A 13,204-nucleotide genomic window follows, 5' to 3' on the forward strand; every position below is an offset into this window, starting at 1 on the left:
CTGTAACTTGGCTTCTCGCAATGAGGGAACCGCCAGAAGGCCCTCGGCGCTGGACCTCAGCGTCCGGGCAGAACGATGGAGGCAGGAGGCTCACAGCTCTGGGTGAATGGATCATTATCTAGGGATGGGTTTGTGATGGACGCTAGGACTGAATACTGACTTGTCTCCCCTAGTTACAAAGGTTGAGACTCTAGACTAGAGGAACCGGCTGATGCTGAGAAGAAGTCATCCGTTGTGTTGAACATTAACCACAATGATGTGGGGAAATCTGAGTTGTGAGGCCCTAGAACCAACCAGGGGGGAGGTGACCCAGGACTTAACACTAAGTGGCGCTAAGGACCTGGTGTGAGATGCAAGTGTCATTAGATCATGAAGATGCTTTATGAATACGCCTATAAATAAGTAAATATAGTTGTCAACATTATATAATAAGACTTTAAGAAACCTCAATCCTAAAGGTTGTATACAAAGGTAGTCCGACTCAGCAGAGACCCACAGAAATTAATAAAATTTATTATTATTATTATTATTATTAAATACAGCCCTATGTTCTTTAGTGATGCAGCTGACATTACAGTGGTACCTCAGGTTACATACGCTTCAGGTTACATATGCTTCAGGTTACAGACTCCGCTAACCCAGAAATAGTGCTTCAGGTTAGGAACAGACCTCCAGAATGAATTAAGTTCTTAACCAGAGGTACCACTGTATACCTCTATGATCTCTTTTCTAGACACCTTGTGCATTCAAACAATGGAGAACTGCATCTTTACTGGTAGTTTGGTTCAGTACTTCTTCATTGTTGGTTTTCCTAATTTTCAAGACCATCAGACCCCTCTCTTTTCCTTCTTCTTCTTCTTGGTATTTTACCTCTTAATCCTTGCCAGTACCTTCTCCATCATCCTGGCAGTGGTCACAGATGCAAAATTCCACAAGCCCATGTATTTCTCCCTAACTAATCTCTCTTCTTAGACATTCTGCTCACCACCACAACTATTCCCAAAACGTTGGAAATGTTTTTGGTCAGTTCTAAGCATATCTATGCCCAGGGGTGTTTCCTGCAGATTTATTGCTTCCATGGGCTAGTGGTGACTGAAACGTTCCTCTGAGCTGTCATGTCGTATGACCACTATGAAGCCATCCGCAATCCTTTGCATTCCACAGTCCGAATGACAAAGAGGGTGAATATCTGGTTGGCAGCAAGTGCCTGGTTCTCTGAGTTGTTGGTCGCGATCCCAGCTGGACTTTAGTGGAACGCCCAAAATTTATCATTGCTTTTGTGACCACTTAGCTGTAGTCCAAGCAGCTTGTCCAAATTCCTACACTTAATTTCAGAATTCTTTAGAATTTACTATTGCTATGATTGTCTCCCTTTTAGGTAAAGGTAAAGGCACCCCTGACAATTAAGTCCAGTCGCGAACAACTCTGGGGTTGCGGCTCTCATCTCGCTTCAGAGGCCGAGGGAGCCGGTGCTTGTCTGCTTCCGCAGACAGTTTTTTTGGATCATGTGGCCAGCATGACTAAGCTGCTTCTGGCGAAACCAGAGCAGCGCACGGAAACGCGGTTTACCTTCCCACCGGAGCGGTACCTATTTATCTACTTGCACTGTGTGCTTTCGAACTGCTAGGCTGGCAAGAGCAAGAACTGAGCAGTGGGAGCTCACTCTGTCGCACGGATTCGAACTGGTGACCTTCCGATCAGCAAGTCCTAGGCTCAGTGGTTTAACCCACAGCGCCACCCATGTCCCTTTTTACTTGTCCCCCTTTTGTTGTTGTTGTTTAGTCATTTAGTCGTGTATGACTCTTCGTGACCCCCTGGACCAGAGCACACCAGGCACTCCTCTCTTCCACTGCCTCCTGCAGTTAGTTCAAACTCATGCAGGTAGCTTCGAGAACACTGTCCACCCATCTTGTCCTCTGTCATCCCCTTCTCCTTGTGCCCTCCATTTTTTCCAACATCAGGGTCTTTTCCAGGGAGTCTTCTCTTCTCATGAGGTGGCCAAAGTATTGGAGCTTCAGCTTCAGGGTCTGTCCTTCCAGTGAGCACTCAGGGCTGATTTCCTTCAGAATGGATCGGTTTGATCATCTTGCAGTCCATGGGACTTCTCAAGAGTCTCCTCCAGCACCAGAATTCAAAAGCATCAATTCTTCAGTGATCAGTCTTCTTTATGGTCCAGCTCTTACTTCCATACACCACTACTGGGAAAACTATAGTTTTAACTATACGGACCTTTGTCCCCCTTTTACTTCTCTCCATTTCCTACACTCCCATAATTATCTCTGTCATGCGCCTCAACTCCAGAGAAGGACGCAGTAAGGCTTTTTCAGCCTGCTCCTCCCACCTGATAATGGTTAGTATTTACTACGCCTCCATTGCCATGGCATACCTCTCCTACAAAGTCAATATGCCCTTTGATGTCCATGTCATGAGCAATGCGGTTTTTGCTATTTCAACAACCCCTTTGGTCAGTCCTCTCATTCATACCCTCAGGAATAAGGAAGTGAAAAGCGCTGTGAAGAAGTTTCTTATCGTCAGATTTTTTTCCCTTCATGGGCTGAAGATGGAATCTGTTCAGGCACTGCAGGCAGCGCTTGGGAATGACGCATAAACGCCCCAGACATAAGTTATCGGTGACTAACTGATCCTGTTCCTCTCAATGACAATTCAGATTGGGAACACTGGCTATAAAGTTGTCTGTGAGGAATTAAACAGCAGGCTGCTATAACAGTGTTTGGAACTTATCTACCATCTGATTTGTTTGTCCTGATAAACAAACCTGTTTATCCTTGCAGTTTTGCTTTTAATGTACACTGTGTATTTTCTACTTTTAAAAAAACTTTTAATTATTTAAGAAAGGACATGCATTTCAATAGCATAGAAGCAAGAGAGAAAGAAAGAAGAAGGGAGGGAGGAAGCAAGAACAATGGAACAGGGTTAAAATTAAAATTCAACATAACCACAAAATGCAAATTTGAGTCATTTCAGTCACAATCCCTGAAAAGAATTATTATTATTAGTGGGAATAGTAATTTTATTTTTTTCCTCAATAAGCAATAGCTTGCCTGTTTAACATCATATGGTCCATACCTTTCAAAAGAAAATGATGCAGAGTGGAGAGTTGGTTATTGCAGCAAGATATAAATAATGCTATGAATAATAAGGTCATAATTGCATGGAAGCTCAGCGGAAGCAAATCACTTGGGCCTTATGGCCATCTGAGAATGAAGTCAGTGATTTGCAGCTTCTAGCAAAATCTCTTCTAAAAGAGAGGCTCACAGATCCAGAGAACAATCTAGGAAAGCCGATAAATAAAATAAAATAATAAATAAATACAGTGGCATCAGTCTTGCATGCTCAACCACAGAACTGCCACAAGCATAGTAGAAAGGTGTGGAGGAATCCCTTTTTTTAATAAAAATATATTTATTAAAAGTTTAATAGTTACAGAAAAAAGAAGAAAGAAACAGTAAAAAGTTCACAATACATCAAAAATAAAAAACAAAAACAAAAAACAATACAACAAAACACCAAGAAAAGCAAAAACATTTAAAAAACACATCCAATATCTCTATATCTCTACCTTTCATTTACTTGTATCATCGACCTCCTCACACCTCCCTTTTTTGTATTCTTGTTCAATTAGCTATTTCAGCAAATCCTTTCCATCTTTCTCAATTTTTGTTCTATAATTTATCTTAACACAATCTGACCTTAAATTTTACACTTTGGCCCATTAACAATCTATTTTTACTTAGTTCTTTATAACATTTCTGCTAAAACCATGTAACTTCATTCCAGCATCCTTCTAACATTCATTAATTTTACAATATTTCTGTAAATATACTTTGAATTTTTTCCAGTCTTCTTCCACCAACTCTTCTCCCTGGTCTCGGATTCTGCCAGTCATTTCCGCCAATTCCATGTAGTCCATCAGCTTCATTTGCCATTCTTCCCGGGTGGGTAGATCTTGTGTCTTCCAGTGCTTTGCGATGGGTATTCTTGCTGCTGTTGTAGCATACATTAAAAAAAGTTCTATCCTTCTTTGGCACCAATTGGCCGACCATGCCCAGGAGAAAGGCCTCTCGTTTCTTCAGGAAGGTGTATTTAAATACCCTTTTCATTTCATTATAGATCATCTCCCAGAATGTCTTAATCCTTGGGCATGTCCACCAAAGGTGAAAGAATGTACCTTCAGTCTCATTACATTTCCAGCATTTATTATCAGGCAAATGGTAGATTTTTGCAAGCTTGACTGGTGTTATGTACCACCTATAGATCATTTTCATTAGATTCTCTCTTAAGGCATTACATGCCGTAAACTTCATACCTGTGGTCCATAACTGTTCCCAGTCAGCCATCATAATGTTATGTCCAACATCTTGTGCCCATTTGATCATAGCAGATTTCACCGTTTCATCCTGAGTATTCCATTTCAACAACAAGTTATACATTCTTGACAAATTCTTAACTTTGGGGGGAATCCCTTTTAAAAGTAAAAGGGGCATGCAGGTGATACTAGCGACCCAATCCTTCCACCCTCTCATGACTTACCTTCCTGTATTCCTTTCTCATGCCCACTTACCTTCCTCCCAGCCTGAGACATTTCCAGGACGGGACAAAGGCCTCTGCAGAGAAGATGGGTTGCATGACAGACACAGCCTCCTTGGTGGTGGCCGTTATATTGGTGCTTCAGTATTTAAGCTTTCCAGAAAACCACTGACATATTTAGGAAATTAACTTTCACATTATTATTATTTTTTACACTTTTATTTTAATCAAAAAGATTTCGCACGCAGTTATATGAATTCTAAGGCCATATATATATATATATATATATATATATATATATATATATATATAGTGTTCATAAATGTACAGGCAAACACATACAGAAGTATATGAACAACGTGTCTGAAAGAGTACAGGAGAACAATCCTGAAGCCAATTTGACTCTCCTAAATTGACCTCAAGTATTTCTCTGCAAGGAGGAAGGAAATGGGAAAAGCTTTCCAATTGTCTTTGGACTGTAGGAGCTTAGACCTCCCTGTAAATACAGTCTGGCAAGCGAGCACACTATCGATATGTGTAAGAGATTCAGGAACTAAGTATTTACCAACTCAAAGGAATGGCCAGGCTACCCAGAAAAGGCAGTCAAATAAGGCATTATCAGGTATCCTGGCAGACAGCAAAGAAGCAATACACTCAAATTTCTGCTGGGGACCACCTCTTTCTGTGATGTATGTATGATGTTTTGGGGGCGTGGTCTTGAGCTACAGGGGAGGCAGTTTCAAAAGTCTATATAAGGGCTTGCATAACAATGTTCAGGGTTCTGTCCTCCCTCCTGCGTGTGGTGAGTGGCGACCCTGTTGCAACAGATCAATAAAGATCAGGCTTACTAGCTGCTTTCCTTCTCAATATTCTCTGCTTGGCCTCTGGTATTTTCTCCTACCAATAGAGAACCTACATAAGGACTCTATACTATGTTTACCAGACATCCCCGTTTCCCGGGGACAGTCCCTGGATTTACAAATCTGTCCCCGGGCAAAATCCGTCCCCGGATTTCATTTGATGTCCCCAGATTTATATTTTAAGTGTTGTAGATTGATTAGTAGGGAATGAATGCTGCGTGATTGGTCAACGGCACAAGACACATCACATGGCGACTTCCAGCGAGGCAAAATGGCAGATGCCACGGCAGCAAGCTGCTCCTGAAGCCAGCCAGAGCCAACTGTGCTACCAGGCTGGCTCCTGGCTGCAGAGACTGCCGCTGCCACCGCCACTGCCGAGGGGGAACCGGGGACACCCAGCATGTCAATTGGGGGAACTGCTGACCCCCCCCAACCTAAATCGAGTCAGGAGAGAGAGCGCCTCGCCACCCGGCTGACTCCGGGGCCAGGAAAACCCTGGAGCCGATGCAGGGAGAAGGAGGAGAGGAGAAGGAGAAGGAAGAGAAAGAGGAAAGAGAAAAAAAGAGGGGAGCCCTGACCTTGCCGCGTCACCGCTGAGGACGAGAGGTAGGAGAACACCAGGAGGGCAAAGACACGTGGCCGATCCCACTTCATGGTGGCTAGCGCCCCGAGAGAGCAGGCTGGGGCCCAGAGGAAGGCCACGCGACAGAGGAGACCACAGATGAGAAGATATTACTTCTTATTTATTTATTTTTAACAACTTTTTTTTCTCTTTCCAAAAAAAAAAAAAGAGAAAGTGTTCCCCGATCATTTGAAAAAAAATCTGATAACCTTACTCTATACGCACTGGGTGAGGAATAGGAGTGTGGGGGGAGCGCACCGTCCCCAGTAGGGTGCCATTGAGGCTGTCGTCCCCCCACCCGCGCTGGGAGCCCCACCCTGCAGGCAGAGCACCACGCCCCCAAGACGTGAGCCACGCCTCTGTGGGCAGCGTGCCACGCCCCCATAATACCCGCCAGCCTGCTTGCTCTCCGCCCTCCAGTGCCGGAGCATGAAGCTCTGTCACTGTCTATACGGGCCCTTGGGTGCCCAAGGGAAAGGAGTAGGGGTTTTTTTCTTATAACACACACCATGAAGCAGATCACAGTGGTGGTGGTATTATTATTATTTTATTATTATACCTCACCCAACTGGCTGGTTTTCCCCAGCCACTCTGGGTGGCTTGCAGCATATATTTTGTTGTTGTTTAGTCGTGCCCCACTCTTCGTGACCCCCTGGGCCAGAGCACGCCAGGCACGCCTGTCTTCCACTGCCTCCCACAGTTTGGTCGAACTCATGCTGGTAGCTTCAAGAACACTGTCCCACCATCTCGTCCTCTGTCGTCCCCTTCTCCTTGTGCCCTCCATCTTTCCCAACATCAGGTCTTTTCCAGGGAGTCTTCTCTTCTCATGAGGTGGCCAAAGTATTGGAGCCTCAGCTTCAGGATCTGTCCTTCCAGTGAGCCCTCAGGGCTGATTTCCTTCAGAATGGAGAGCTTTGATCTTCTTGCAGTCCATGGGACTCTCAAGAGTCTCCTCCAGCACCATAACTCAAAAGCATCAATTCTTCAGTGATCAGCCTTCTTTATGGTCCAGCTCTCACTTCCATACATCACTACTGGGAAAAGCAGAGCTTGAACTATACGGACCTTTGTTGGCAAGGTGATATCTCTGCTTTTTAAGACGCTGTCTAGGTTCGTCATTGCTTTTCTCCCAAGAAAGCATATATATAAAACAGTAAAACATGAACATTAAATTGGGCTGCCATATGTCTGGATATTCAACAAGTTGTTGCTTTTTACTTTTGGTCCTCCATTAAAGAGGAAGGGCACACCAGGAAGTACCTGGAAAGGGGCGGAGTCAGGAGCCGAGTGACAGCTTGAGCTCTAAAGGGGTGGGGCTTGGAGCAGCTGCAGCTGTTGCTAAGGTTTCATTTGGCACACTCTGCGTAGTTGGGCGGAGTGGCATTTGGCAGGACCGGAGCGGATTGGTGCCTTCGTTGACATTGATTCTGAGGGGGCAGGGTCCGAGTGCTCAACAAGCCAACCGAAGAGCTGGGAGGGAGGGACTCGAAACTGAGCCCGCTTGCTATTGGAGCTCTTGAGTCTGAGGAGGTAGTTTGAGTTTCGAACGGTGCAATGGGGGCTTTGAGGGGGCGGGCCTCCGGGCTGAGTGGCAGCGGAGAGCTTGGGATGCTGAAACCAAATGACAGTTGGACCACTTGAGGAGGGAGGAGGGGAATGTTTTGGTGGGAAATGGCTGAGGAGAAGCTGCTCAAGGCCTTGACTTGGTTTTCCCCGCAGAGGCTGGGGATATTTTGCTCTGAGGTGGTGCTAGAGATGCTCCTCCTCCTCCTCCTCCTTCTTGGACCTGGTGTGTTTTTCTTAAAAATAGAATAAAATCCCATGCCCTCAGTATAAAGGGTGCCTCCTACAAAGCAGGGAGGAGGAACCTCTGTGTGGCCCTCCAGATGTGGCCCCCAGGTCCTGTCATCCCTGGCCAACAACATCTGGCGGGCACCAGGTTCCCCACCCGCTGCCCTGTGGAGGTGGGAAGAAGCCGAATGTTGGAAGATTCAGGGCAGAGGAAATAAACTCCTGATTTGCACAGTTCAGCTGTGGAACTCCCTACCACAGGAGGCAGCGAGGGCCACCAACTTGCATGCCTTCCGAAAGGGTTTTTAGACCAATTTGCGGAGGGGGAGACAGCTATGGATGGCCGCTAGCAGCGATGGCTGAGCTGTGCTTCCCGGGTTGGAGGTAGCCATGTTTCTGAATCCCACTTGCAGGAAATCGCAGGAGAGGAAACGGGTCTTGCGTTCGAGTCCTGCTTGTGGGTTTCCCACTGAGGCCCCTGCTTGGGCACTGTGAGAACAGGATCGTGGACTAGACGGTGGATTATAGTTTGGTCATCTTTTGTTGTAATTGCTAAGAGCGAATTATAGTTTAGTAATCATTTACTGTAATTGTTAAGAGAGCTGATATTTTGAGAGTTGGTTTTATTCTGCACTATTATATCCCAATGGATTGTTGAATGTTGCTTTATTTGATATAAGCTGCTTATCGCAAAGTTAGGTTTTTATTATGACTTTTTTGGTATTGGATCTGATTGCTATAAGATGTCTGGTCTTTTGCTGGATATTTTCTTGTTTCCTCAGCTTGTAAACCACCATGCGTATAGTACGTGATGTAGAAAATTTAAATGAAACAAAATGAAATTTTTATTTAAAAATTATGTTCAGAATTGTGGGTCGTCTTATACACGGATACAGTCCCCCCCCCCATTTTCTCAATTTGGAGTCCCCCAAAATAGGGGGGGTTATACACGAGAAAATATGGTAATTGTAAATGTATTTTTAAACTTTTGTTGGAAGCCGCCCAGAGTGACTAGGGAAACCTAGCCGGATGGGCGAGGTATAAATAATAAAGTATTATTACTGTATTTTTCCGCGTAAAAGACTAGGGGGTTTTTTACCAAAAAATTAGGTTTAAAATTGGGGCTCGTCTTATACATAGGTAGTGCTGAGGGGTGTTTTCTGAATTTGGAGTCCCCCAAAATAGGGGGCATCTTATACATGGGGGCGTCTTAAACACGGAAAAATACATTATTATTATTATTATTATTATTATTATTATTATTATTACCAGGACACTTCATTTCCTTCATTCCTCTCCCCTTCCTCCATGGGGCTTTCCCTTTGCACCTCAGCAATGGCACTCGCTTCTTTGCAGCTGAGCAACCAACAAATGGTCAGATGCTCTCAAGATGCCAGTTTCAGCTGCCAGTGACACTTCCTTCAGCAATTGGAAGGCCTTGGGCCAAATGTGTGCCAACTGGCCCTCCAGCTGCCGGCTTAGTGTCACGGTCCGGTTTACGGGTGGTCAAAGTCCCGGCTGAGGACGTCGGGACCGGGGGCAAGACCAGGTGGGAGCAGGAACAGGAGTCCGGAAGCCGAGGGTCCAAGGGTCAGAGAGCCGGGAGTCAAGAAGCCAAGAGTCCGAGGGTCAGGAAACCAGGAGTCAAGAAGCCAAGGGTCCAAGGATCAGGAAACCAGGAGTCAAGAAGCCAAGGGTCCGAGGATCCGGAAGCAAGGAGTCAAGAAGCCAAGGGTCCGAGGATCCGGAAGCAAGCAGTCAAGAAGCCAAGGGTCCGAGGATCCGGAAGCAAGCAGTCAAGCAGCCAAGGGTCCGAGGATCCAGAAACAAGGAGTCAAGAAGCCAAGGGTCCGAGGATCCAGAAGCAAGGAGTCAAGAAGCCAAGGGTCCGAGGATCCAGAAGCAAGGAGTCAAGAAGCCAAGGGTCTGAGGATCCAGAAGCAAGGAGTCAAGAAGCCAAGGGTCCGAGGATCCAGAAGCAAGGAGTCAAGAAGCCAAACGCAGCAAGGCAGGAAGTGTGTTGCTGTGGCAAAGAGCCAAAGGGAAATGCTGACCTTACAGTCATACCTTGGGTTGGGTTACAGCCACTTCAGGTTGCATTTTTTGGGGTTGCGGACCGCCGAAACCCGGAAGTACCGGAACGGGTTACTTCCGGGTTTCAGCGGTTGCGCATGTGCAGAAGCACTGAATTGCAACCCGCGCGTGCACAGACGCGGGTTGCGAATGCTGTGGGCTGCGAATGCTGCAGGTTGCGAACGTGCATCCCGCACGGATCACGTTTGCAACCCAAGCATCCACTGTCTATCCCTTCCCGGCTCTTGCCACCAGGTGCTGCGAGTTACCAATTGGCCTCACCTGTGCAGCCGCGCCTTGACTTTTCAGAACAAACTTAGGAAAGCCCCAGTCCTGCGAAGCCTTACCGGTCACAGGGCCTGGCACCTGCATGCACTCCTGACACCTAGAGGCAAAGCGAACAAAGTAGCGCTTGCAGCAACAGAAGGTAGTAGCAGAAGATGGGGACCTTCCCTCGAGGAAGACATTTGGCTGGCCCTGCAGTCCTTTGTGCAGTTGGGCTGCTGGAACAAAAGGATTGAAGCAGTACAACCATGTAGAGGATTAAGCTTTTGCAATTTGTTTGTACATGGGGCTTCCTTTCAAGATTTCCTGGAAACTTCAAAACAGATACTTGGCTAGTTCTTAAAGAGCTCTTACTCAGCGGTGGAAGAAGCCTCTTGGGCACCTGGGCTGGCACACCCCTAGGCGTGGGGCACGGCGTGGTACCCATAGGAATGGCCCGTCCCTTTGGGCACTGTGCGTCCTGCCCGCTGCCTCCCCCCCCCAGCTGTAGGGCAGCTGAGGCCCCGCGGCACACCCCATCCCTATGGGCGCCGGGCATCCCTATTGATGCAGTGGTGTTCCACCCACGGGGGTGATCAGTGCGGTGGCGATCCACCCAGGGGGGATTTTGTCACACATACCCCAGGGATGACACCCAGGGCGCATCGCCCACACCGCACCCCCTTTCTCCGCCACTGCTCTTACTGAGCTGCCCCTTCATTTCAGGAATCGGGGCTTGTATTTCTGATAAGCCTTAAATGGCTTGCCAGCTGAAAGATTGCTTCCTACCATGCCAGCCTTCCCAATCCTTAATCCTAATCCTCTTCTCTGTTATCCCACCATCTATAGTCACACATGTGGTGGCTGGAGCAGGTCAGGGCACACCATCTGTGATAAGTCTTCCTTGGGCAGGTCCATCTTGCTCTCTCTGGTGTCATTCTGGTGCCATGCCTAGACAGTTTTGCCTTGGCTTTAACAAAATAAACAATCTAGCTAAGATGGCTATAAGTTTATCTGTTCTGCTGAATTTCACAGGCTGTTTTTAATAGATTTTTTTTGCTGCTCACTTTTATCTATTCACTTGTTGATTTTCATGTTGTTGCTTTAATTGCTATCTCTTATTTTATTTTATTATGTTGTTGTAAGCTGCCCTTTACTGAAAGGTGGCATTAAAAACTTTTAAATAAAATTTAAAACTAAATTTACAACTAAATTTGGCTCTAAAGCATCAGAATGGGAAAGAAGATATTCCATGGATTGTAAATGTTGATTTCACTGTTCTGTTTCTTTATAGGTTTTGTACAACCAACACAAAGATACATTTACTCTGAAGTAATAGTGCCAAAGCGGCTGGAATCAAGGGGTAGCAAAGTAATTTTCCTTTTGAATACCATTTTTGAGTTGCTCCAGATATTTCTTAAAACTTAATTTCTTAAAGTGCAGTCAGTGATCTAGTACTTACTAGAGCAGAGCTTTCAACACTTTTCATGTTGGTGACACACATTTAGACATGCATCATATCGTGACACAGTCATTATTATTAGTATTTATTGAATATTTTTTTTAAGATATTTATTGAAATTTTCAAAAAAAAATCCAGAAAAAAGGAGAAAGAAAAAAAAAGTTAAAAACACTCAACATTTACAATCCTTATTTTCAATAACCTATTTCCACGACTTCCCCACGCCTCCCCTTCTTGTATTCCATTTCCAATTGTTAGTTCAACAAGTTCTTGTCCCCAATTTTTAACCTTATTATATTTAGTTCATTATTATATTTAATTCATTTTATGTATCCAATTTTACCTTATATACATCAGTCTTTATACGTCAATACTCCTTCTTAAAACCTTTTTCTAAGGTCGACCCAAATTCCCTTCCACGAATTCCCCATTTTTATACTAATAGCAAAACAAAATAAAGAGAATCAAAATATAATTGTACACCCTTTGGATTCCCAAACCCCACCCCCCCTTTCCCGGTTTTGATCCCCAGCCAATGTCCATCAGTCTATCTGCTATCAGCCTGGAGACCTCACGTCCGAGGCTCTTAATTCTCTCTCAGTTCCTCTCTGCCGGTTTTTTTGATAGTCCTTTGTATTAAACACCAAATCTCGGAGAAGCTCTGTCCCAATAATGTCCATATTTCTTCCAGCCAGACCTCCATATTTAAAAGTGGAGCTCAAATCTTGTTTCTTAATCCTTTTAAATCCAAATGTCCCATAAGCTCCAGCTTCCACCTTGATCAAATTTGTAATCCATAGATCTTCAGATCTCCACAAGAAGAGATCTCTCCATTCTTCATTCTTCAATTCAAACCAGATTTTCATCATCCAGTTCTTGTTTTCCTTTGTATCCATCTTGACAGGCCTCTGGCTCTCCTTTGCCATCTGCTGCATTACGGCCCCTCCTTCCTGTTCCTCCTGATCAACATATATCTCTTTTTCCACTTCCTCAAGCTTCTCAGGTTTCTTTTCTTGTTCAGCTGCATAGACTTTTTGAGTCAAGTCCTTATCCAACTCAGTAAGTTTATTTACTGTTGACTTCAAAGTTGTGACACTTGTAGCCAAAACATCACTTTGCTCTTGCAACTTTCCCAGGAGAAAAAAAGCCTTGTTCAGCTCAGCCTGTATTTTTCCACTTGCAGCCATTCTTGTAATGTCCCTGAACCCCCTCTAGAGGGATTCTGGTTATTTAGTATTCCTTCCAGTTCCAACCCAAAAGTCAAGTTAACTTGTTTCAGTTCTTCTTTGTTTCCAACAATTTATAACTATATTGTAACAAATATAACCAGCAAAGACAACAGAAACAAAGTTCTCTATTTTCCCCCAACTTTGACAGCTAGTTTGACAGCTGTCAAAATCTTCTATGTCTCCTCAACAGGCTCTCTCTCGTGGATCACTCCCGGGTCCCGGGGTGTGTGTGTGTGTGGCACTTCAGCTCTTCAAATTAACTCTTATCCTCCAGCAAGATTGCTTATACTGCCAAATCATGCAATTAATAACTTTATCCAATAAAAAGAAGATGTTCTCTCGACCTTAGTTATCT

The 13,204-nt window shown here is 45.0% G+C and overlaps 2 protein-coding genes across 4 annotated transcripts in view; both read left to right on the plus strand.

Moving 5' to 3' along the window:
- The first annotated feature begins 703 nt into the window (after positions 1–703).
- On the plus strand, positions 704–2,608 carry OR2AT4 (olfactory receptor family 2 subfamily AT member 4). The gene is given in 4 exon segments (XM_077926772.1): positions 704–964; positions 967–1,240; positions 1,242–1,378; positions 2,214–2,608. Coding segments are annotated over 4 exon segments (1,053 nt in total). The 5' UTR covers positions 704–717.
- Positions 2,609–10,300: 7,692 nt separating this feature from the next.
- LOC114595514 (disintegrin and metalloproteinase domain-containing protein 26A-like) overlaps positions 10,301–13,204 on the plus strand; it is a 37,981-nt gene continuing 35,077 nt past the window's right edge. For 2 of the 3 annotated variants that reach the window (XM_077926817.1, XM_077926818.1), the window contains exon 1: positions 10,302–11,529. In XM_077926817.1, the coding sequence (XP_077782943.1) occupies positions 11,422–11,529 (108 nt within the window). In that variant the 5' untranslated portion in view covers positions 10,302–11,421. Of the gene's footprint in view, positions 11,530–13,204 lie in introns of all 3 variants that reach the window. The other variant, XR_013392486.1, reaches the window with a different exon arrangement.

Source organism: Podarcis muralis, chromosome 4 (assembly GCF_964188315.1).
Source record: "Podarcis muralis chromosome 4, rPodMur119.hap1.1, whole genome shotgun sequence".
Lineage (NCBI taxonomy): Eukaryota > Metazoa > Chordata > Lepidosauria > Squamata > Lacertidae > Podarcis > Podarcis muralis.